Below are 25,816 nucleotides of genomic sequence, written 5' to 3' on the forward strand. Positions count from 1 at the left end.
ATTATCTCCCGTCGGCCAATCGTCAGACAGACAGGCACCAGTCAGCCAATCGTGGCTCTGGCGCACCGATAATGTCAAAAAAGATTGACTGTGACGTCTTTCTCCTGTCAGTAAGTGCTCCATTCAGTAAAGTCACGCTCATTTGAAGCCTTCCATATCTGCACTCGCATCTACATTCGGGTCATTCGTTTAGCCTAAATTGAATAAATGCTCTGAATAAACATACTGTGAGATCAATAATTTTACTGACATCCAAAGTTGTTGCATCACTGTGATCCAGTGTCCAGATGCAGCCATCTGCTGGTGAGACAGGGACACTACTACTTCACAGCGCAACACCGGTCACAATTTCATCATGAATTACGACCGTTTTCTAGCTTTTACTGCAGAGTTTTGTGTGAATCTTACAGGAGTTAAAATAATCCGTTTTCCAGATGTTTTTCATGTGATGTCTAACTGTCATTTTTGACGTACTGTATCAGGAGATGTCTTATGTGACAGGGACCACAAAATAAATTTAGGCTACATTTTACAATAAGTTAAACATTAGTTAAACACATCATTTAACATGAACCTACAATGAAAAATAATTAAAATACTAAAGTGTCTAATAATCTTAGTCATTAACAAAGCATTTATAATTGTAGATATTAATGACTAATTTATTGTAAAGTGTTACCTCTATTTAATCCATTAATTAATGTGAGCCTGTGCATGTGTGTGGGTTTCTGTGGACAGCTGCAAATATTTAACATTGTAAAAACTGAATGGTAACACTTTACAATAATAAGGTCTCGTTTGATTAGTTAACTTGCTGACATGAACCAAAATGCCTGATAAACATGATCAAAATAAGATTGCAAGATAAAATTGCAAGGTTAATTAAAGCTACGAGCAGCTCCGAAAGGGCCCTCGCACACGGGCTCACCGCCACCCGGTGGCTTCAGGAAAACAGTGAGCAGTGAGCAATATGCATTTAGAGTGGTAAATATAGGAGAAATCTGTCAAAGTCATTTATGTGTGGGACATTCCACCAGAAACATACATGATCTGTCCTTGACTTGTTACAGGGAATAAAAAGTATTTCATCCAAAAAAAGTCTAAAACGGTAACGAGTTGTTCTGTAAAGGAATATGTCATTCATTAGGTTCTCAGATATTTTTTTTGCTTTATTAAAAACACTTTTGAAAACTACAAATCATGTCCCTGTCCTTGTCCCCAGCCAAACTGGACCTACAGATTTCATCGTTTTGTTATGCTAAAAACTGTTATTTAGAAAACAAACTCCATCAATAACAAGTTTAAGTTGTCATGACTCACATTAACTGATTTAAAACATAAAATTATAAATCAGTTCTACAAATAAATACTATTTAACAACTGCCCCCATGTTTTCGGTCAGTCCTGTCACGTTTACATAAAACCCAACATAAAATGTGTGCAATACGCCTTTAAGGGTGTGAATCAGAGGAAGTGACATCATTTGACCGAGGTGAAGCTAACATTGATCAAGGGTGAGTGCTGTCATTGAACTGTATGATTTTAATCTTGTTTTTGTTTATTTTGAGGAGTTACAGAAATTCCTTGATTGCATGTTAATGGTAACGGCAGTTAAAAATGGCCGACCGTCAGACCCCGTCACATCTCTGTGTGATACGGCCCCTTTTTTTATTACCTTTATTGCATATAATATGTATTTAACCTATGCCATCGTTAAAACATTATTTGAATAAATAGACATTAAACTGTAAATTCGAAGCTTTTTATGCTCATTCACCAATTTTCATTTTAATTGTGTCCCTCTTGTACCTAGCCCTATGTAGCACTGCCTTTGGGGTTGCACTTTGTATATTAATGATATTTCAAGACATATATAGATATAATTGTCATTTATATTAACTTTGAGTGATGACGACTGTGATTATTCCAATTCAGACAGGCTGCAGTTAGACGAGTCCATTTAGTGCAGCTGAGAGACAAATGCAATGCAGACACTGAGAGAAAGGTGAAACATCTTCAGAAAGAAAGGCAGAGATGGAAACAGAAAAAAGGAAAGAAGGACAAGTACTCACCAGTCACAAAGACATAGGCACAAATTATGGAGAGAGCATCAGAAAAACATAGACTTAAGAGAAAGGCCACAGCTCAGGGCCTTCAAGGTTAGAAAAGGCTACTATCACATATTACAACAGGGTGATATCGTGGTAATATCTACATTATTACCTAGGAAATAGGTAATGTATAAGTGATAATGTAGATATTACCATTGTATTACCCTGTTATTACTGAGCTGTAATATGATGTGGTACCACAGTTACTTTACATTGTGCTAGTCCGTTAAATGTCTGTTAAAATAAACATGTTTTTATATTGAAATAAAATGAAATTAGTTTATTGAATGAAATATTACATAGTCTAATATTACATTAACATTAAAATTATAATAATCATTTATATTTATTTTTTTATTTTTTTTTTTTTTTACAACGGTACGAGTATTCTGTGATTTTTGTGTACTGCAGTTGACCGAAAAGTTGCTTATATTTCTTACAGCAATAACAAATCTACATTAGATACAATCAGGGACATGTGACCAACAAGAAAATGCTATTTGTATCAAAGAATTCATTAGGAACATATACAAATTTGTCTGTGACAGGGCCTGACATTTTAGGGGTGAAATGTGTGTAAAAAAGTGTTTTATTCAATCATAAAAACATGCTGAGATGGCACAATATGTGTTTCTCATAGTTTAACATGTCCTCCATATGACTCAACATTCAGATTTAAGAATAAGATCTTTTTTCCCCCCCCCAAGATTTCCCCCAAGAAGCGGAAATGTACGTTTCTGGTAGAATGTCCCATGTCCCAAACTTCCTGCTGCCAGCTGGTGGCGCTGTGACTTTAACTGAATATTGACATGTGGTGTCTTCAAGCTAGGACTAAACATATGAAGTCTGGTGCAGATTGAACATGGTATGTTTCAGTTTGTGTAAAACATGACATATCCAGCTGCCAACAGGTGGCGCTATGATTATAACAGGATATTGGCCTTTACATGTGTTCAGGCCAGGATCAGACATTGTATGGCTGAGTTACAAAAACATCGATCTTCGTCAGGCCGCCACAGACACGTCCTTTAACGAAAACTACTCAAGATCTTCACAATTTAACATTGCAAAGGCCTTTAGATTAGACTGACCAAATATAATGTTGATGTGAGGAGTTTGGTAGAGTGTAAAACATCTCACTTCCTTGTTGCCAGCAGGTGGTGCTATGACTATGACTGAATATGGTGATGGGCATGTGTTCAGGACTGGACTCTTATCAGACATGTGGATTTTGGTGCAGATCAGACATTGTATGCCTTAATTATAACAACCTTTTTTTTTCAAGGCGAAACATCGAAGTTTGTCAGACCACCACAGACAGCTCTTCAAGACAAAACTCAAGATCTTCACAATTTAACATCACAAGGAGCTTTAGATTACAACTCAAAATAACAGACTTCCTGTTGGGTTTTGGACTTCATACTGGTGAACTTTTTTGTAGGTATTGGTGTGTTACATGTGTTTGCCGAATTTTGTACATGTATGTGAAACATCCCAGCTCGAGAACGCTTTGTTGAAATTTTATAGATGGCGCTATCGAGCCGTTTTGTTACGCCCACTTCTGAAACCAATATCAGATGTAAATTTTCACCTCTTTTGGCGTGTGTGCATGAGATTTCAGGATGTTTAGGCATTTAAAAATGTGATTTATTTTGGAGAAGAAGAAGAAGAAGACGAAGAATCTGAGCATTTCCAGTAGGGTGCTGCTAATAACACTCAGGGTTCATTCATAACATGGTGAGATGGCGTTTAGATGTTATTCCTCCCACAGCTGGAATCAGCCCGTCAGTGGCCTCCTTTACAACCAGACACATCTGTTTAACTACGCATTTCCCGACTAAGTAATGTTTGTGTGCTGACTGCACTGCACTTTTTAGTCTTTCTTCCTCTCATGTCCTTTTACTGTATAACCTTTATTTCATTTTAGCTGATTTGTTTTTTTATTTTATTTTATTATTGTTATATATATATAAATATATTAATCCTTTTTCTGTAAAGCACTTTAAATGACCTCTGTGTGTGAAATGTGCTATGTAAATAAACTTGCCTTGTCTTTTGGACATACGCGACATCCACTTTGACTCAAAAGCGGTGTATATGGTGATGCTGGTGTATGTGATGGTGGAACTGAGGAAACAGTTCAGACGGAAGAACTCTTGACCCTCAAATGACAGTAGTCATTGACTTGCACATTTCAGAATCACTAAGGCCGCAGTTTCAGCTGTTCCGCTGAAGAACAGTCCTTTTTTTTTTTTTTGTAGCTGAATCCGTGGGCCATGTCGATTGAGTCCTCCCAGCTCTTCACCACGGCCGTCACAGACCCTAAGCCAGCGCACGTGTCCATCCCAGAGCCAGCGCCCACTGCTTTGTCTGTCCTGGACCCAGTGCTTACTGACCTGTCCATCCTGGATATTAACTCCATCTCTATGCCCACGCCTAAACGCTCTTTGTATTCTGCCAGATCGGGTTTGATTCTGTAGTGTCCTAGCTCTTCCAGCACAGGTGACTCTCTGGTTCTGTCCCGTTCCTGCTCCACCGACTCCACCGGGATCCTCAATAGCTCCTCTGACTCTTCCTCATCCTCCGTCTTCCTCCTGATCCTGATCCTCAGCCTCTGGTTCCACCGGCGTGATCGTGGTCTCTTGGATCCTCCATGGACTTTTGAGTGGCCTTTTAAGAGTCCCAACCCTCTGGTTCCATCTTGGCCCCCCATTTGTCTCTTTTATAACTGTGGTTACAATTTCTTGTGAGATCATACTGTTCATTTCAAGTCCATCACAAAGTGTAGCAGATGCGTTGAGAATCCTGCTGTAATAAGTTCATGAATGTTACATTTTTACATCTTTGTGTTCTTCCTTAAAAAAATGGGCTCGGTAAGGTAAAACCCAGTTTTTTTTGTTTGAGAAGCTTATTTTTTCCAACATGATGTAAGTTTTTTGGACAGCGGGTGGCGCTGCAGACATAAAGAACAGACAGAACACGCGCTCTGTGCTCGATTAGTTCCGCCTTTCCGAACTGAGGAAAACAAATCGAGCTGAATCATCGCGGGCTCAGTGCACAGACGCCTGGTTTATAGCAAACATGGTGAGAAATGATCTTATAATACGTTCTAACTTACGCGTAGTCGTCGGTGGATAGTGTATCTTACAGTTTTCTAGATTCAGAGCTTATGAAGTGCGAGTACGATGATCTGTGTGTTATTGTGAGTGTGTGTGAGTGAATGGTGAGCGTGAGTAAGCGGAAAGCTGCCGGATGATACAGAAACTCGCACAATGAGCAATAAACATCAGTCTCTGTGCTTTACACACTGGTGTGTTTGTAAATTTAGTTGGTTTTTGTCTAGAAAATAGTGTTCGCTTTTTTGTTTGGCTATTAAATAGTTTGTGTGTGTGGCTCCTGAATGAGGCCGCAACTTTCGATTTCGTTGATGTAAGTGAAGTGAAGTTAAATTAGCAGCGGAGCTACACACACTAATTCACACACATCTGTCATACTAAACTCACACAAGCCTTCAGATCAGTCTCAGAAAACTGGCGAGAAATGTTCGGTCCGTATTCCAAAAGTTAATAAAAAAATTAAATGTTAGCAAAAAAAAAGTATTAAATATTATCCCCAAAATAGTCTTTTTGAATGAAACGTTATTGCTTTACTCTTTATTTTTAAGGTGAAATATGCCCTTGTGGGGGAAAAAAACGTGCGCCGTAGTATACTTTAAAACCTGTTACTGTTGAATGTATTTAGAAGTATTTATGATAAACTAAAATTCACTTTAATGCAATTTCTATTGCAGCGAGCAGTTCATGTGTTTTAAAATATTTTTGATTACATGTTTTTAATCATGAATATGCAACACATTTAAAAAGGTAATTTTTGAGATGAAAAATTATTTCAACTAAATGATTTGTATTTCTTCAAAGCATGACAAAAGATGATTTAAAATCTCCTTTACAGTAATTTTTTTTAATTTGACATTATCTGACAGAATGTGCACTTTTTACAGGTGTAGATAAGCTAGTCGTAGTCATGACAGTCGACACTTAAATGGCCTTTTATTTCAAGAACAAATTTTCTCTAAGTACTGTTTGCTTGTTTGTTTTAAATAAATATTTAAAGATTTGGTGTACATTACAAATGCATGTTCAGTACACTGAAGCACACTTCATTTTCTCAAGAAGCGTTGAGAGCATTTACTCATGACATTCACTCCTCTAAATGAATGAATGGTTAGTTATTTATTTTGTGTAGATGCTTTCAATTATGATGATTTATTTATTTATTGTTTTATTTTATTTTTTTTTTCAGTTTCGGAACCAGTATGACAATGATGTGACCGTGTGGAGTCCTCAGGTAATTGCACGTTTCGTTCTTTAAGCGTCTGGCACATGCTTGTGAGGTCAGTGAGTGTTGTGATGATGATCTGTGGGTTTGTGTTCAGGGCCGCATTCATCAGATCGAGTATGCGATGGAGGCAGTGAAACAGGGTTCAGCCACCGTGGGACTCAAATCACGCACTCACGCCGTTCTCGTGGCCCTCAAGGTACTTTTCAGCGACCTCTCAGATCGTGCGTGTGGTTGAGGAAAGCTTTAGCAATAAAGCAAGCGCTAATTTGAACAGATTAGCAAAGCTCAAACACCCAAAACGCCTTTGCGTTGACAGGCTCTGCTCTCGTTAACTTCAGAAAACCCTGTTGATGTGTTTGTTTGTAGAGAGCTCAGTCTGAACTGGCCGCCCATCAGAAGAAGATCCTGCACGTTGACAACCACGTGGGCATTTCCATCGCAGGACTGACGGCAGACGCCAGACTCCTCTGGTAAATCAGGCGACAGCATTTCAACACCTGTGGAGATTTGTAACGATCAGTCGGGGTTTGATGTCCCTCACAGCCTCGTTTTCAGCCACGTTAAATTCAGATCTTGGATGTGTCTTGAATGCGACTTGTGCTCTTTCATCGGTATCTTACTGCCCCTCTCTCTCTTTCTTAAAGCAACTTCATGCGGCAGGAGTGTCTGGACTCCAGGTTTGTCTTCGATAGACCTCTTCCCGTGTCTAGACTGGTCTCGCTCATTGGAAGCAGTATCCTTTTAGCTTGTCGCTCTGGAGCGCTGCAAACGTCACTTTTTGTGTCTCATCACTGTGTTTACTGTTCATTTAAAGTATCTTAAGACTGGCTGCTGTATTTCTTAAACGCGTAATCCCGCAGAAACTCAGATTCCCACGCAGCGGTACGGCAGACGGCCGTATGGAGTGGGGCTGCTGATCGCAGGATTCGATGTGAGTACAGAGATCGACGTGCACGCTGAATGTCAGCGGCGCGGTGTTCAATGATGAATTCTTGCTGTCTTTGTGAATTTTAGGACATGGGGCCGCACATCTTCCAGACGTGCCCCTCGGCCAATTACTTCGACTGTAAAGCCATGTCGATCGGCGCTCGCTCGCAGTCGGCCCGCACGTACCTGGAGAGACACATGGAGGCCTTCTTGGACTGTATGTTATCAAAAAACACTGCACGTTACATAAATGAGTAGATGACGAGAGATGTTAAACTCCATCTAAAACGACTCGAAATAGTGTTTTTCTTATTTTTGTACTTTGTCATGTAGGCAGGTTTTAGGACCTTGTTAATTTCGATACTGCGTATTTGTATTTTTAAAAAGACATTTATCACACTGCAGGGCTGTTTAAAATACATATCCTTGTGAAGAACATACTTTAAAAGAGAGTATGGATTAATATGAAGAGTTCATTTGCGAAAACAGAACTCTAATCAGAACTAAAACAGAACTCGTTTTTAAAGTCACATCTTTTCTTTGTGGATTCCAGTTAATCTCAGTCAAACTGCAGTTGGGTTATTCTGATTATGTAAAAATAACTAAAAAAATACCGCTAACTAACAAACATAATAAAAACATGATTTTTGAACATTTTAATAAATGGAGTTATCTGTTTTTGCAAATATTATTTTAAATGCATATTATAATTGTAGTGTGTGTATAAACGGAATGTAATCTTTTTTTAGACCTAACTCAATTGCATGTTAACTACAGATAAATGAAAATGTATTATAGTTGACATTTGTGTTAAATGCAGTGAGCTGAACTAGAGTAGGACTTCTGTTCATCTTTGTGTAATTCATTTTCTTTGAAATATGGTTACATTTTAAAGTATTTATTGTACACTACAATATAGTTTAATGTTTTCTATCAAAACTTGAATGTCATGTTTTTAAATATAATAATAATTACACATTTTTACTTATCTAAAGTGCATACCACATTACAAAGTATTTTATGTGAGTTTTATGATGTTAGTCAACACATCAAAATAAGTACTTCAAAGCACAGCAAAGTTTTATTATTTAAACGATTTAAAACAATATTAGTTACATCTTTCTGTCTGTCTGTCTCTAAATCAAAATGATCTTTTATTTTATTATAATTGTATAAGTATACTTTTAAGATTTGAAGTACGCTACAGGTCAGTACAATCTCTGTTCAGCACTAGTTCAGTACACTCCGTGTACTTAAGCATACTTTTGTTACTTAGATAATCTCGTGTAATCTCACGTGTAAAGACGTCGTCTGTGAGTTCGGACGATGGTGCAGATTAACGCGCTCTCGTTTTCAGGTAACCTGAACGACCTGGTGCAGCACGGTCTGCGCGCGCTGAGGGAGACTCTTCCTGCCGAGCAGGATCTGACCACTAAGGTTTGATATTTCATCCTGTCGCTGTACTCGCGCTTTTACGACTTTGACGTCATGTGACCGACTGCTCGTTTCCTCTAGAATGTGTCCATTGGGATTGTGGGAAAGGACATGGAGTTCACCATCTACGACGACGACGATGTGGCGACGTTCCTGGAGGGTCTGGAGGAGAGACCTCAAAGACGGGTGAGCATTATTACAGATGTTTCTGCGGATGTTTGAGGACGTGCGTGATGTATTGATGGTGTTTGTCGACCGCAGGTGGCCCAGCCGGCAGATGAAGCGGCTCCGGCTGTACCCGATGAGCCCATGGAGCACTGACCTGCACTTCTCTAGTTCTGTCCGTGTCACTTCAAGGTGACTGGAGCTTCTCCGGCTCGCTGAAATAAAACATGTAACATTTAAACTCCTCACACGTTATACGTTACGCAGTGAAACCTTCATTTTCTGTCTGTGAGTTTAAGAGTAATAAAACTGTTTGTTTCTTTCTGAGTGTTTTTGTGCCTTCTCTGTGGATATTATAAATCTGAGATTATTACCCTGGCAAAGTCCTGGTACCTATTCAGTGGTCAGACAGACTGACTGTATTCGAAGGTAAAGTCTATTCTGACAGAAGATGCTTCATTCAACATGTTCCACGTTCATCACGTAAGCCCTTCTTTGGCCATAGTGCAAATTATCAGAGAAATAAACTGTTCAAAAATAAGAGGTTTTGATCGCCCCCAGGTGGCTGGTCCCAGTATAGGTCCACCCTGTCCATGTAACCTAAACAATTAAATTACACTTCAAATCATTTTTCTTCCGAAGATGGTTTCTGTCATTTTATGTAGTTCTTATGCTGATGTATGTTCATGTGCTCGTTTTTCTAATAAGTTTATTTTTAGTTAGTTATTTAATGCTTGTTATTTGATACAGCGACACTGCTGCGTAGACTGGCTGACAAATAAACCTGTAGTGCACACACTCTGGCTCCAGTAGACACAAAATGACAGCGGTCATACGGAGATGTTTTGCCTTCACTTTCCTATAGTGAAAGGAAGAGGAGACGTGTCGCCCATCTTTTTTACAGTCTATGGGGTTACTTTTAAAAGTAATGCATGTTACTCGTTACTCCCTAAAAAAGTAACTAATTGCGTTAGTCACTCTTATGGAAAGTGATGCGTTATGTTATTTTTGCATGACTTTTGCTCAATTGTTTGTTTTTAATTTTTGAAAAAAGTACAATTTTTGGGGAAAGCCCTTTCACACCAAACGCAAAATAAATGTAAATGTAAATTCATGTAGGATACACAAAGGATATTTAATTATTGCAGGTTTGAATCATTTTGAGGAACGCTGAATGTGTTTTTGTGCAAGTGAGATGTGTAAATGCATACTGACATTTAGTCTGATCTATGGTACCATCATGTTCACACGGCACACACGACACCTCTGATTTCTCTCAACATGGGGACAGAGGAGCTGTCAGTCACGACATGGGAAAACAAAGTAACTGGCATTACTTACTTGAAAAAGTAATAAACTAATGTTTTACTTTACTACTTACTTGAAAAAGTAATCTGATTATGGGGCGGTTTCCCAGACAGAGATTAATCCTAGTCTTAGACTACAATGGTCCTGTAAACCAGACTAACAGAAATCTGCTTTCTCTGTCGTGTAGTGTCCAGATTTTAATAGGCTGATTTCCTGGAGGAAGACTAGAGCTACTTCAAGACTAAATGGAGACTAAAATGAAACCTACCAGAAGGAAGGTTTAACTTCAGATTAATGTTGTGTTTCCAGATTTTGTATATCAAAAGTATTGGTACCCTTGGTAGATATGAACAGAGAAGCTTGTGAAAATAAATCTGCACTGTTAATCCTTTTGATCTTTTTTTTTTTTACCTTGATGATCTGTTCTAGATTAAGCCTACTCCTTAATGTAAACCTCCCCTATGAAACTCGTAATGCCGTACTCCCAACACTGCTCCTTCCTTCAGACCGGAAAAACATGGATGCTGTTGCTGAGTATAATAACTTCCACAGATCTGAAGTCTCCATCAGATGCCAAAACTGTAGGTTAAAAGCCAGTGGTATACAGAATGAGGTTAGTGACTAATAAACGACAGGAAGTCAATTCTACTGCAGTAACCCTTTTATGATCAAGTCACTGGCACAGGAACATCCACACATATCATGCCAGAGCTGACAGACGGTCAAACATGTTTTATTAGATCACGATCTACCCTTCCATACCATAAACAGTTTTATTTCATTATGGACATGTTTGCACCTGGTATTAAGATCATTTTGTTTAATAATAGAGCCCCTGTAAACCAGCAAAAACCCCTGAGGTCTTCATGGAAATGAATGTTTTAAAAACCTCAAGCCACTCTTCAGTTCAGATGTTCAGAATGTGTTTGTTTTAAAAAAGTTTTTCATAGATGTAGTTCAGACCAGACCAGCGATCTTCATATCAGCTCTTGTATTTTTATATCCTGGGTCTCATCACTGTATTCATCATCAGCTCACTGATGAACTCTTCATCTGAAGAACTAAAGAAGACGCAATTCACTGGATGGAGAAGCAAAGAAATAAACATCAGATGTGTGTTAGCGGTGCTTTATTAAGACAGTATGCAGCAGTCAATGACAAACATTCATGCAAACATGCAAGCATGAAAAGAGCATATGGACAAATCATAAACAATAAAAGCATCAATCACAATGTTTACTGAAATCAGAAGCGCAGAAACAAAACTAAAACATGGAATTACAGTCAGAGAGCTTTCTGTGATCATGTGAAAACGAGTGTAAAAGTGGGGGAAAACTTTTATTGCAGACCTTATAAATGAGTTTGTGGTGCATTAAGGGTTGTTTTCTTTAAGTGGCACATTATATGAAAATACAGACTATCTAATAATAAGACATTTGAACACAAATGAATATTTCTCTCATTCAAATACAAGTTTGTCAGATGCCGTTTACAGGATGATCAGAAGTTTTGTGCTAAATGCAGCTGAAATGCCTCCGTGTTTGCATATTGTTTACATTGTGAACACAGGCCGAGGTTCCTGTACAATAGAGAGGATATTGATCGTTCATACTCATTCGTTCAGAGCTGTAAAGGGCCTCCATTGTTTGGAAGTGATCGTGTGTGATATGTTGACACAGCTGCTCTTTCCTGTGTGTCTGACAAACACCGTCCACCGACAGACATTTGAAGAGCTCGACATAAGGTGAAAGACATCCACGCAGCAACGCGACGCGTTATTGTTTGTTTCTCCGCCTGATGATGCTGTGTTCTGACACCGGGCTGGGTGTGATGTCACTTCCTGTCTGAGTTTCTGTCTCTGGCTGTGACTGGCTGGTGGAGTCACATGCAATGTCCTCCATCTTTGTGTTTCGGTTGGCATCTGTCTTCTCATCGTGGTCGCTGACGGACTCTTCATCAGGACGGCTGATGTCTGGACTCGTCTCGTGAGCGTCTCTCTCTCTCATCTGCGCGTCTGAGCTCATGTGAGGCGAATGAACACAGCAGAAATGCTCGTTCGGCTCTTTCTCAGGAAGATCTGCGAAAAATAAGATGCAGCACTTGTGATTAAAGACCGCGAGGATGCGTAAATGATTCGCTGCCGTAATCTGCGCGTCTCACCGTCCCACTCGCGGCCGCAGGAGTCGTCTGTGTTTGCTGGGACCGCGTCCACGTATCGTCCCTCCTGCATGACGCGTGTGATCTCCTGCAGCTGGTACAGTAACTTCTGCTCCTCGTCCACAGCCACCGCTCCTCCATCACTGCGGCACACAAACACACACATCACACGCTCACGTCACACACAAACACAGACAGACAGACAGACAGACAGACGAGTCCACACCTGTCTGAGTCGGCGCTGGCCGCAGAAATGATTCTCTCGATCACGTCCTTCGTCTCATTCAGTCTGTCCTGCAGCTGAGCCAACTCAAAATCAGCTGAGAGAGAGACGGGACACGCGTTACTCAACGCACACAGACACAGGTCAACGTAAAGGTGTGACATGTTCATACTTATTTTCCTCTTCATGTTCTCTGATCTGACAGCAGTGAACCGGCTCTCCGGAGGTTTCGCTGTTTTGCCTTTGGACGTGATCTTTAACAGACACAAACACAACAAACACGTCACGTCAGCCGAGCCTGACTCAAACGTCTGACACGCAGGAGCGCCGTCTCACCTTAAACAGGATGTAGAGGATGTACAGCAAGATCCCGAAGCCGTAGATGGGAATGATCTGTCCCGCCAGGTTGGACTTTCCTCCGGCGCTGGCGCCAGCGCCGGCTCCTTTGGCCCGGGCGATGGCTTCGGTGTTGTGAGCTCTGGAGAAGTGCCGGCCGGAGCGCCGCTGCTCCTCGGACGCAGGCGGTCTGTGTGGCATGGGAGGAAAATGACCTGCGGGCCCTTGTGAGACATTTACATACAGACATCAGTGCTGACATCATTAGATCTCACTTTCACCGCATCATATAAATACTTTTCCACACAGATATAGAGCTGATTTAAGGTTTTTGTCTATTTAAAAACCATTTCAGATACATGTAAAATTGTGTATCAGTAAGTATGCATGCGCAACTGTTATTTTTTTACAAAATGAATTTATATGTATTTACAAAATGTAGCTTGTTTATTTTCATTTGGGCTGTGGGTGCATTTGGCTGCATCACTATATCACCGCATGCCCTTTAATAACCAAATGCACAAAACACATTTATTTTCACTGAATCTAGATCGAAAGAGATCGCGTACTAAGGAAATAAAACGAATCACGTGTGTAAAAATAACAGAAGTACCTTCGGTGTGCGGCGTGTCTCTCTTTCCTCGCGATAAAAGCATTTTAGGCAGCAGAAGCGCGACGCACAACACCACGCAGGACACTATAGTGAGCTTCTGGAATGTCGAAATGGTCATTTTTATTGATGTCTTGCTTCAGAGCGACCGCGGCGCCTCTGTAGCTGCATCTGTGACCCGCACCTGCCTCCCGCATCCACACAAAAACAGCCTCCTCATTTCCGGAGTGCTGCCATAGAAACGGGATATATTAGGCAATCTGATCGAATGACGAAGTGGGCGCGGTTTAGCGGGACAGGTACGACGAGCTAATGCTCCGTTTTAATTCTCTCTTTCTGAACTGTACACCGTGTTTTTAGTTCAGTCAGAAAACGGTTCGTCAGCGGCGTCTCTGCTGATGTGTAAAGTACAGCGCGGTCCGCGGCTGAAAGTACGCTGGTCACGTGACAATTGTTACTTTTCTCAGCGCCGATCAAGATAGACCAATCACAGAGTGTTTGGGTGAATCATTCATATATTTGTATACAATTTTCCCCAAACTGAGTCTCATTTAAGCGTCTCAGCAAAACAGTAACATTAGACAACAAATGTGTGAAACTTAGAAAATGAAATAAAAGCCACGCATGCCCGAAGGTGTATGTATAGTACTATTTACAGTACTAATAAACATCATTATTTGACTTGAAAAAAAATAAATAAATAAATAAAAAAGCAGGTGGTACTGAATTTCTCCTTAATTGTAATTTTAATATTAGCAAGCTTCCCATAAAAACTTCCCATCTTCACAATCTGGCATTGATATCGTGATTGATTACATACACAGTACCAAAAATAAATCTCTCTTTTAACAAACAATAGTTAATTAGTTTAGAAAAAAACATGTTTTTGTTGGTTTGACAACTTTTTAATAGTAACGGTCATGTGCTTACCTATGCAGAGGTTTTAAGAAAAAATATGAGGAGTATATGATGATAATTAATGCCATTCCCTCAGAATTTAGGAAGAAATTAGGAAATGATATAGATGAAAAACCAAATTTAAATTTCAGTTTTAAACTGAAGGGTATAAATATAAAAAGAAAAAAAAAAAGTAATAATAATTATCTTTTTTTATAATTGTATAATTACAATTTGCCAAATTTCCAGTGTTCCTTTAGCCACTGGCAATTTCAAGATGTCAACTGGAAGAGACTTTTAAGATCTCCAAACGCTTTTGTAAATAAAAATTACAAATAAAGTTAGAGAGGTTTCATTCAAGATTGTTCATTGTATTAAGAATTGCAAAGTTTTACAAAGACACTGACTTGAAGTGTCTTCTGTAAAGGGGAAAATGAAAGTATTCGTTCATTTATTTTATGTTTATAATTACCAAAAATTATTTTGGTGTGATTTTTTATTATTATTATTATTATTATTATTATTTTAAATCAAAGTACTAATATTGAATTGCATCTCAAAGAAAAGAACATGTATATTTTATGAGTATACTGTTGACTTCACATTTTGGTATATTGTGAATTTACTCATTGTATATGGAAAATTCTTTATTCATAAATGTAAATGGGCAGTGAAAAAAACTTTATTTAATATTATTTATTTATTTATTTTTATTTATAATCTATTTCTTTATTTCTATTTTAGAGAAAGGTCACTACCTCTATATGTTAAAAGAAACAAGAAATAACAAAGTGAAAAAATATGATTTAATGCCTTAAATTCTATTCTTTGAATAATTTGTAATTATTTGTACTTGTTTACACACATGTGATTTTCTTATTGCTTTGCCTCTTTTATTATTTTTATAATTTTTATTGTTTTTGTTTATTATTGTATTTGATGTCATTTATATTGTCCTTGTATGTTCTTTGTTCTTAAAAAGTGCAATTAAAAAAGTACTATGTACAGTACTATCGTTCTGATTTAGTACTACAGTTTTTTTTCTGTTTGTATATAGTTGGGCGTGTTAGGTTAATGAGGTAAAGTTTATTATTATGTTGCAGTGCAGAAGTTTTAATAGTGGGTTTTTTTTTTTTTTGGACTCCAATCTGCAGGCGGCGCTCTCTCGTTGTGATCCCGCTCGACGCGACCGACACGCATTATCTCGCGAGATCACAAGACAACTTCCTCTTTGCGTTCTCTGCCGCCATGGTAGGTGCTCATGAAGAGCTCTCTGCCTGTGATTAAAACATGAATCCTTTTCAATCCTTTATTAAATAGAGTCAGAACAGCGCTGTAATGTGTTGATGTGATTCTTTACTAGTTGAAGTACGAATATCAGTCAGTATTGTGCAGACGTTTTTCCAGATGTAGAGTTATTTTGGCGGAATAGTGGAGCTGTAGCTGTGGCTGCTGCAGTCTCCGACAGCGCTGTGGTGTGTCTGACAAATCAACCGAAATATCGCAGCATGTGAACTAATAAACTATAACTGTAAATGTGTTTTGTTCACAGCCGACCAAAAAGACCAAGACTAGGAAGCTGCGCGGACACGTCAGCCACGGGCACGGGCGTATCGGTGAGTACACGCGTGTGATCGATGTTAACACACACGAGAGCGTGTGGGTCCGGAGTGTTTTGTGCCCTTGATGACATTAATTTGTGGTGTTTGACGGGTTTCTGTAGGCAAACACAGGAAGCATCCTGGAGGTCGCGGTAATGCCGGTGGCATGCATCATCACAGAATCAACTTTGATAAATAGTGAGTACAAACCTGTCCCTCGGGGCGATTCACTTTTTATCCAGTCACGAAGTGGCCAGAAAAACACTGGTTTTGATTGAGCGGTGGAGTTGATCTGTGTGTTTGCACTGCAGCTTCAAATGCTGCTCATCCTTCAGCGTTGAGACCTGTGCCACAAAGATTATGACTCTGTGCTGAAACTGAAGTGGTTTCCTTAGGAAACTTGGAAATACCAGGACATGTGATTTCTAGGCCTTTTGAATTTAGCTTTCTTAATTATCAGGGTTTCTGCTGGTTTTAAGAAAGGTCCCTGGTGCTCCTTAAGTCTTAATTCGGCTTTCTACGTATAAAAAACAATATTTGAAGTCATGACATTACTGCAAACAAATGAATGTGGTGTATTCCAGTACCAGTAAACATCCTTAAATAAAGATGCTTACTTAGAATGAATTAAAAAAGAATTAGAAAATTAAGACGTGGAGTCTTGTTTTCTGAAAAACTACAATTTAGTGCTGTTATACAAAGTGTTTTCTATGATGTTCTGATTAAACTCACTCATTTTGAACAATTCCACAGAAAACAAGATGTGTTTTGTCACTTTGCTTCTGAAGTAAATGTATCTTGAGTCAAAACTCTTTAGAAATCCAGAATGGAAAACAAGACGGCAATTTAGGAGGAACATCATGTTTTTGCACTGTGATGAAAGTATAGTGAAAGATAAGGTTATTTATTTCCATATGCTGTTTGTTGGTACAAGTGGTTAAAGCCGGTGGTTTTCAATGCTGGTCGTGGGGATCCACTGCTCTGCACATTTTGTATGTGTCTCTCTCCTAATGAACTGATCTGAATCAGGTGTGTTAAATAAGGGAGACGTGCAAAATACACAGATTGGTGGGTCTCCAGGACCAGCATTGAAGCTCTTTTTTTTTTTTTTTTTTTTTTTTTTTTTTTTTTTTTTTTTTTAAACAAAAGATGTATACTGCTCTCAAAGTTTGGAAACACCCCTGGCAAAGTGTGGTTTTGGATGATATCAGCATAAATCCTTTTATATTATCTTTTCATAATATCGCCATAAATCATTTTTTGGTGCAAATACATTAAAGCAACTTGACATTATCATTGAAGATCAGCAATAATAATTTTCATTTTGATTACATAATGATGGTAATATATACATGTCAGAGTCAGACATGCCCCTTTGTCAGCTGTGATGTCTGGTTACTGGTTTAAACTTGCCCCAGGTTTTTAAAAGATGTTTGGGTCAGCACACCTTAATAGCTTCAACAACTGATTGACAATTAAGTTTAGAATACAATGAATTTAGGCCCAGATTATACAGAGCTGTAATCGCTGCTAATGCTGGATATTTTGATCGAAAATTTAAGTTTCTTGTATGTATAAACTGTTTATGTAATGTTTTCGTAGTTTGTGTTGTCCCTTATCCGTGCAAAACGATCACAAATTAAAAAGCATTCATGCCAATATTGTCCAAAACCCCACTTTTCTAGGGTGTTTCCAAACTTTTGGAGGGCAGTGTATTTTTAAACTTTGTTTGCAAATGCAACTTTACTTTTGCGTTTACGTTAACACCACATTGGTTTTAAAGTCTTGAATCTACCTTCATAAAATTAACAGAAACCCTGTTAGCTTTGTGAAATTTATTTTTTTTTGGTCTTGTTCGTGAGTGTTGATTGGTGTTTGTTTCCTGCAGTCATCCTGGTTATTTCGGTAAGGTGGGCATGAGACATTACCACTTGAAGAGGAACACTCTCTTCTGCCCCACCATTAACCTGGATAAGCTGTGGACGCTGGTCAGCGAGCAGACGAGAGTCAACTACGGCAAGAAACCCGACGGCCCGGCCCCCATCATCGATGTCGTGCGCGCTGTGAGTGCCGTAACTCTGTGCTTTAGCTGCTGCTTCTGCTTTAAATGAGATCCACAGCGTTCGCTCTGGAATCACACGTGTTTTGAAATGCATCTTCATACAGCGGTGCTGCTTCCTGCTCATGAGGACCCACTGCAGCTTGTTTGCGTGTCAGATGAGAGACACGTGTGCAGTGGGTCACCAGGAGCAGGACTGAAAACCACTGCTGCACACAGAATTCATGTGTATGATTTGTCACACATCCTTACACAATTTAATTGCATTTCAGTGCATTCAGTCCAATTATGTGCTTTTGAGACTCAGTTTATTGCTTTGAACTTAAAGATGGTCGTACCCAGTTTCACATCAGGAAAGGCATGCTTTTTTTTTGTAATTGGAATATATTTTTTAATAACTATTTGGTAAGCATGTGCAGTGTGTTTTGAGTAACTAGTGTGAAGTGTTCATCACAGCTGCATGTGTGTTTCTTGTCCTAGATGAATGTGCTGATGTCGTGTTGTTTTTCAGGGCTACTTCAAAGTGTTGGGTAAAGGCAAACTGCCCAAGCAGCCGGTCATCGTGAAGGCCAAGTACTTCAGCAGACGGGCTGAGGAGAAGATCAAGGATGTTGGAGGAGCGTGTGTGCTGACCGCCTAAACTCCTTTTGCTAAATAAAATAGATTAAAAAAAGTTTTTGTTGTCTTGGGGTTTTTTTTTCCACGCATTCAAGTTATTTTGTCCTGATCGAAACCTGGCACGTGATAATCTGTGTTCTGTCTTATAAACCTGACTTTGAGGTCGTCTGAAGGTGTCTTGAGCTTTGTTTCTTATAATTGGTTTTTGGCTGGTTTTGCTTCCATGTTTTACTTGGATGTTGATTTGACGCTCAACACAGTAACAGTTTTGTGTATCTTTAAATTGAACATTGAAGTTGTTGTGGCAAAATCAAACCGACTCACTAAAGTGAGAGACAAACTCATTCAAATGTCTTTTATAAATTTATTCTTCGCAAAGAAGCTCAGACGGTCGTACAGAAACGCGGGTTACTGCAGAGTGTGACCAAGAAGGAAGGGCTCACTCCAACGTAAATCTCTTCCCCAGCCTCCTTCCTCAGTTACCATCTCCTAACTGGTAACTTTCCACACAGTCAGTCATACTCCCAAAAATCAAATCTTTATATTTAGAGACCAGATACCCTTCTCTTACATCATCCTCAGCCGGTTTAAATAAAGCAGACCCTTACACAATATTCCATAAGCACATGGATGAGTAAAATGAAATTTTCCTCCAAAAAGTGTATTTTTAAACCACTTAGATTCAACAAATGCAGAATTAACATCACTGATACTGGCTTATAAGGGAATTGACAGTTTCTAAGTATTTTTTTTAATGGTTTCGAGTTCTCAGATGATGATATCGGGGCAAAAACATTTATGGTTAATGTAGGTGAACCCCGTTTACTGTCATATTTTTTGTTTTCAGGGTTGGAGCTGAACGTTTGTTTTTGGACCATACAGTTCAACTACCAGCGTAACATTCCATGCATTTTAGAAAGCAAATCTGTTTGTGATATTTAGCAATGAACATTAAATGAAACATTGGATAAATTAGTTTATATTATAATATAAGCATAAATATAATTCAGGACTTAATCAGAATTTTGTATTTAAAGCAAAATAACAAAATATACAAGTCAACCACAGTAAAATAATTAAGAATAATTTCCACAATTAAACATTTTTAATTGTTTTTGAGTTAAAAAAACTATACTGACAGACATTAACTGCAAGTAACCATTATTGTTACAGTAAAGAGTCCATTGTAAAGTTTATTTATACGGCGCTTTTAACGATGCAGACTGTGTCAAAGCAGCTTTACAGTATTAAATAGAAAAATCGTGCACCAATAATGCAAAATGAAACACTCAATTTTCAGTTAAAGTCAGTTCAACATTGATTTAATTAAGTCATCATCCAGCTCAGTTCAGTTCAAGTTGGCGATATGACTGGAAGTTAAGTGTCCCCAACTAAGCAACACAAAGACGTGAACAGCAAAACTGACAAAAGAAAAACTATGTCTGTGTACTGATGTTATGTAAATTCAAGACAGAAAAGTGCTGCATCATTTTTACCTGTGACAGCTTGTCTCGATACAGACGAAGTTCCAGCGAGTTTAACTTCCTCTCCAGAAGTGCTCTATTTGTGGAGGTGTTATGATGATGGATAACACCTCATAAGAAATACATGAGTTGATGGAGCCGTGTTGTTGAAGAAGCACTTACTTTTATGCATTTTGGCAAAGAACTGTTTGGCCGCTCGACTATTTAACCACCTGTTCGGCTCAGGGACAAGTTGGATCCTGTGCAGTACGTCCTTTGGTTTTGTGGCGTTCTTCTCGTGGAAGCAGTCATATAAGACATAATGTTCTGAAGATCCAGTGACCGGATGAGCATTTTCTTTCCCACAGTGCACACTTTCATGTAGCCATAGCAGTGACACCTACAATTTTACATCCCCGGCTGCCTTCACATTCATGAGTCTGCCCTCATAAGGCTGGAAAAGCGGTGAAATTGATGTGTGTTGCCAAACCTCTTGCAAAATCATAAACACAGACATTTGGGAAGTACTTCCAGGAGAGCAGAAGGTCTGCAAAGTCCCTGGGACTTTCAGCACGTAGATTAAATTTGATGGCGTATACAATGCCACGTGGGCGAAATATTACAGACCCGAGATTAAAGATTCAATATACTGTTAAATGTCTAGCTTACAACAACTGGACACCATGGTTTGCAGAGCGACACTGTGACTTACCAGGTGCACCCCATATGCTTTGGAAGACCTTGTCATATGTTTGTCTGCTCTTCATGTTCTTGTCATGAGATCAAGGCAAGAGCTCTTGGTGTCGATGTTGCAGGCTCTGCACAAATTTCAACCTGATAATATTTATGACAATCAGTAAACAGACCATTTCCTGGACACTTTCTTACCCCTTCATCACCAGGCAACATCACCTTTTGTTTTGCCAGCTCATCAATCAGATGGTCCTCAGTAACGCTGCTCAGCTGTGTCGAAGAGCTCTCACTTTCTCACACGTTCTCACTTTTTTTGAACTCTGTGTTAAGAACAGTGCCGCTTCGACACGTTTCACTCCCAATCCAGGGTGCCCAGCGTTCATAGCTTGGACTGACAGTGAATGAAAATGATGCATTATTTGTAATCCAAATTGTGTTTACAATGTGGAAAAAAACATGACTTACTGCAAGATGAACAGAATTCCAAAAACTCTAAATGTTATGTTCACCGTTGAAGTCATCAGGGGCTGCTCTGAGCGCACTGACTCTAATGAACCACACCATAAGGGGAAAGTAAAACCTCTGGACTGTATACAAAACAAACAACAACAAAATCACAATGTCACTCACCTGTCACCTCGAAACACTCTTTCCTGTGTTAATCCATGACTATAGCACAGGTGTGTAAAATCCACGACTGATACAGCAGTGAGTGTGCTCCGTGTCAGTCAAAGCCGCAAAGTGGCAATAGGCATGAAATACGACATCCCTGGACGGAAACTTGTCTCCTCTTAACCCCTCCAATGAATCCACAACTCTTGACACAGACACGTGGTTCTAAAGCCTGAAGCAAACAGAAATAATCTTAAGGATGGAAACTTGATGTCAACCCATCACAATACTAGCCATCACTGATCACAATTGCTCATTACATTAGTCATACTTCAGTCCTAGATTTCTTGGTAACTACAGCCTCTGCAAGTGCAGGATGTCCGATGCACAACTGGCACATCGTCTCAAGTGGAAGGAACTTCTCCAGGTATTCCATCTTCATTCTCTGCATTGTAACTACTTTTGGCAATGCTTCTGGAATTGTTTTCTCTTTGAAAATCTGCACACTTCTCTTCATACCAGTGGTGTCCAGGGGCCTCATTTATAAAATGTCTCTCAAATATGAGTACGTGTGATTCATAGAACGTACGCACAGAAAATGCACGTATGCCTCTCTTTCACATGTGAAATCTATGAATCACAAATGATCTTGAACTTGCGAACAACTGATTTGTTTCAGCTCTCTGCCTCGTAAACGACTCCTAATTAATGTCATTAGGATATAAAAGATCAACGCTCGTCGTCCAAATCCTCCCAAAAACCTGCAGTACTCCGACACGAGAAAATGTGTATGTCTGCTCAGACCCTGACATGATGCTAAGCACTTTTCCAAGTCAAAGTCAGAAGTCAGTTTTTACAAATATGAGCATTGGCGTAAATTTACACTCAAAGAGCAAATCTCCCTGGGGCCTCGTTTATAAATCACTTTAGAAATGAGGCCCCAGAAGACTGTACTTGGTGTTGTGGGCACCTCTGACTTGAAGAGGTCTCTTTGGGTTTGGACAAGATGTCAGTAGCTTTGCGCAGGGACTATGGTGTTCCTTTGCGTGTTATAGGTGACCATTATCTTTCCAAGTCAGCTAAATCTGTGAATGATGGGCTCATGGATCAACAAGCATATTTGCAATGGAGACCCACCAAAGTCCACAGGCACACAAAGAGGAACGTTTTGGCGCTTCACACACACAGCTGTAATGTGTCTTCACTGAGAAATGTCTCTGCAGCTGTCTCTCTACAGTAGTCTACAGAGCAAATGTGAGAGCACAAACTATATTTTAATCCACTTTGCTAAGCCAACAACTGATACTGCACACATTTCTCTAGCTCACATCTAACTAGGTGTACTGTCCACATCCATTTGTCTCATCGACAGTAACACTCTGCAGATGACAGGCCTGAGTGATGTCGTAAGACAAATCTGCTCAGGAGTTGTGTGTTATAATTCTTCTTGAGGAGACCGATTGCAATGGCGTGCATACGAGTGGTCTTGTGATGGCCCAGGCTGACGAGCATTGCACATTTTGTTTGTCTCCCTATATCAGACACACCCACTTCAGGTCTTGCAGTCTCCACTAATGAGCTGATGAGTTGAATCAGGTGTGACAGATGAAGTCAAAATGTGCAGGGCTGGGGTGTCTCCAGGACAGGTTTGAAAACCACTGCAATAGCAACACGTTCTCACTCCCAACTCGACACATATTGACGATTGGTCAGGACCCCTTGGCGTCACTTTTTGATGCTGAAGGTACCCCTTTTGCGTCATTTTTCGACGTGCAAGGTCCTCCACTGTTTTCAGTTGTTTGTCTTAATTTAATGGTTTGCATGCATTTGTAAAAAACAGAAATACTTTTATATAAATGTATTTTCATTGGCGCACATAAACCCACCCCTACCCTAAACCTACCCATTTCTAAACAATATACAAGACATAGCAGACGAATATAAGTACAGTCACAGGTATTTATTGCAAAAACTGACCATAAACAAGCAGTATAAGCGCATTACAAACAAGTCCTATTGCATTCCAAGTCTGCTGAAGCCATACGCTCTTTTTATGTAAAGACTGAAGGTTTTAATCGCTGAAATTATCACATTTCGTTAACATGCTCACATCTCATTCAGAAAGATACTCCCGAACATTAGTGTGACGCAATCAGTCACGAGACATCCAAGAGCCAATAGCATTTCACAACAAGGCTGTCGGCATTTGTTGAATTCTCCCACAGACAGACTGCAGCAGCACACGGGACGGAAACGGCAATCACATCTATTCTTACAAATCGTCTCGGTTACGTATGGTAACCCTCGTTCCCTGATGGAGGGAACGGAGACGTTGTGTCAAGTGTACGATGCTAGGGGTCGCCCTTGGGAGCCCAAACACCTCTGATAGTTTTGAGAAAAAGCCAATGAAACTGGGTGTGCAGATCTGCATAGCTGGCCACGCACCAGACATCCGGGTATAAATAGGGCAGCGCATGCTTTGCTCACTCATTCTGTTCTGAGGAGTCGAAGTGTCTCAACTCATTCAGAGGCGGTCCAGAGTTGTGGCACGGAGGACATAACGTCTCCGTTCCCTTCATCAGGGAACGAGGGTTACCATATGTAACCGAGACGTTCCTTATCTGTCGTGCACTCCGAGTTGTGTCAAGTGTACGACACTATTAGGGCTGTGTATTGCCAAGAATCTGGTGATACGATACGTATCACGAAACAGGGGTGGCGATATGATATGTTGCAATATATTGCGATAAATTGGGATATTTCTTATTTTATGAATAGGACATAATTTTAGGAAAGCTGTAATTCAGAACACACAACCATATGCAAATCATGCAATGTTATTGAATTACTTTTTGTGTAGTACGAGTGAAGGGGGGAAATAAAGAGCTTGCAAGATTCTTTAGTTATTAAATGTATAAAATGTAAGCTTTTATAAACAGACCATATATATTTTTAGACCCTGCTTTACAATTTAAATTTATAATTGTTACCATGTCAGATCATTTTGATCTAAACTTAAGAATTACATCTAATATCAATAAAAAATAAAGTGCTTGCAGGATTCTTAAAGAAAACAAAAGTTTTATATGTTAAATACAGATATTGGACATTCTGAGAACCTTTTTGTTCTGTGAATTTCGCACAGGTTTTTTAGTTTGTAATTATGCACCGCCTCAACTGCACAAAACAGCCCCACCACGAAAGAAAGTGGCTGGCAGCTGAGTGGCTACCCCACCGCCCGGCGGGAAAGCCCTTTCGCGGGACACGGCAAGCAGCGGAACCGCGGCGCGGGCGCCACCTCAAAAGCCGTCACTGTTACTGTTTACTACAAAGTTAAGAGATAAGACGACTGCAATCTAGCGGTCAGGATATACGCTCAAAACAAAGCAACTGTCATGAATCTTGTATGATTTTTTGTTTTTAAATATCGATACAATATTGCCAAACAAAATATCGCAATACACACGTGTATCGATATTTTCTTACACCCCTAAACACTAGAGGTCCCTATATAAGCACACCACAAGTCTGGCCGCGTCACAAGTGATCGGGTGCAGATAGTAACAAGCCAAAGTGTTAACATAAGTGCAGCTCACCTCTTCGTGACCTTCCAACGTCCAAGAACTGACCTGTCACAGGCAGGATTACCTGCAGCCGGGCCTTTCCTCAGTGGAGTGGCTGAGCGTCTTGAGAATGTTGGGAAAGTGCCTGTTTCCCGTAGGAAAAAAGGCACTACGGAGATCACAACCTGCCCTGTACAGCACTTGTTTCAGCAGTTACACTGTAAAATCCAATAGTTTACCTTACTTAGATATAATTAGTTATCTTTACTTAGTTACTATACTTACTAGGTTTTATTAAGTTACAGCTACTTTCAAGCGAGTAAAACAGTTTACTTACTACTTTGAGTGACGCTTACTTAAAATATTCAAGTAGCCACAAAGGAACCAATGACATTAGTAAACCAGTGAGAGGCAGCAGTGCACTAATATGTTGCTAATTTGCAAAATAAAAACAGAAGAAGAAGAAAAGATATTTTTTTGAAGTGGCAATTGTTAATCTGCAGTTATTTTTCACTAGTTACCTTCACTCATTTCCCAAAGTCATCGTAAATGTTGTTTCAATACAACTATATATTTGAGAGAACATCACATAAGCTGACTTCATAAATTGATGTTGATTTTCGTAAAATGTTGTTGGTGTGTCTTATTTTATGTATTTTTTTATTATTATTATTTTTTTACTTACCTTTTAGGTAACC

General features: G+C 39.4%; 3 protein-coding genes across 3 annotated transcripts; 2 read left to right on the forward strand and 1 right to left on the reverse strand.

Moving 5' to 3' along the window:
- The first annotated feature begins 5,076 nt into the window (after positions 1-5,076).
- psma1 (proteasome 20S subunit alpha 1) lies at positions 5,077-9,300 on the forward strand. Its single transcript, XM_051104766.1, has 10 exons — positions 5,077-5,195; positions 6,414-6,458; positions 6,547-6,648; positions 6,819-6,922; positions 7,097-7,185; positions 7,313-7,383; positions 7,467-7,596; positions 8,737-8,816; positions 8,895-8,999; positions 9,075-9,300. Exons 1-10 carry the CDS (start codon positions 5,193-5,195, stop codon positions 9,132-9,134), a joined length of 789 nt encoding a protein of 262 aa, XP_050960723.1. The 5' UTR covers positions 5,077-5,192; the 3' UTR covers positions 9,135-9,300.
- A 2,173-nt stretch (positions 9,301-11,473) lies between these two features.
- ric3b (RIC3 acetylcholine receptor chaperone b) lies at positions 11,474-14,026 on the reverse strand. The gene is made up of 6 exons (XM_051104748.1): positions 13,616-14,026; positions 13,003-13,226; positions 12,839-12,920; positions 12,670-12,763; positions 12,447-12,586; positions 11,474-12,363 (listed from the first exon to the last, which is right to left on the reverse strand). Exons 1-6 carry the CDS (start codon positions 13,731-13,733, stop codon positions 12,062-12,064), a joined length of 960 nt encoding a protein of 319 aa, XP_050960705.1. The 5' UTR covers positions 13,734-14,026; the 3' UTR covers positions 11,474-12,061.
- A 1,648-nt stretch (positions 14,027-15,674) lies between these two features.
- rpl27a (ribosomal protein L27a) lies at positions 15,675-18,849 on the forward strand. Its single transcript, XM_051104749.1, has 5 exons — positions 15,675-15,760; positions 16,062-16,125; positions 16,233-16,308; positions 17,999-18,173; positions 18,681-18,849. The coding sequence occupies exons 1-5, from the start codon at positions 15,758-15,760 to the stop codon at positions 18,807-18,809; spliced, it is 447 nt and encodes a 148-aa protein (XP_050960706.1). The 5' UTR covers positions 15,675-15,757; the 3' UTR covers positions 18,810-18,849.
- The last annotated feature ends 6,967 nt before the right edge of the window (positions 18,850-25,816 follow it).

Source organism: Labeo rohita, unplaced genomic scaffold (genome assembly GCF_022985175.1).
Source record: "Labeo rohita strain BAU-BD-2019 unplaced genomic scaffold, IGBB_LRoh.1.0 scaffold_79, whole genome shotgun sequence".
In the NCBI taxonomy this organism is placed as follows: Eukaryota; Metazoa; Chordata; class Actinopteri; order Cypriniformes; family Cyprinidae; genus Labeo; species Labeo rohita.

Bases quoted from the DNA above. Each gene is read 5' to 3' on its own strand.
- psma1 (XM_051104766.1), top strand. The intron at 6,459-6,546 runs GTAATTGCACGT...GTTTGTGTTCAG, and splicing joins TGACCGTGTGGAGTCCTCAG to GGCCGCATTCATCAGATCGA. The intron at 6,923-7,096 runs GTAAATCAGGCG...TCTTTCTTAAAG, and splicing joins GCAGACGCCAGACTCCTCTG to CAACTTCATGCGGCAGGAGT.
- ric3b (XM_051104748.1), bottom strand. From the start codon at position 13,733: ATGACCATTTCGACATTCCAGAAGCTCACTATAGTGTCCTGCGTGGTG. The intron at 12,764-12,838 runs GTATGAACATGT...TCTCTCTCTCAG, and splicing joins GAACATGAAGAGGAAAATAA to CTGATTTTGAGTTGGCTCAG. The intron at 12,587-12,669 runs GTGTGGACTCGT...TGTGTGCCGCAG, and splicing joins GCCAGCGCCGACTCAGACAG to TGATGGAGGAGCGGTGGCTG.
- rpl27a (XM_051104749.1), top strand. The intron at 16,126-16,232 runs GTGAGTACACGC...GGGTTTCTGTAG, and splicing joins CCACGGGCACGGGCGTATCG to GCAAACACAGGAAGCATCCT. The intron at 16,309-17,998 runs GTGAGTACAAAC...TGTTTCCTGCAG, and splicing joins AGAATCAACTTTGATAAATA to TCATCCTGGTTATTTCGGTA.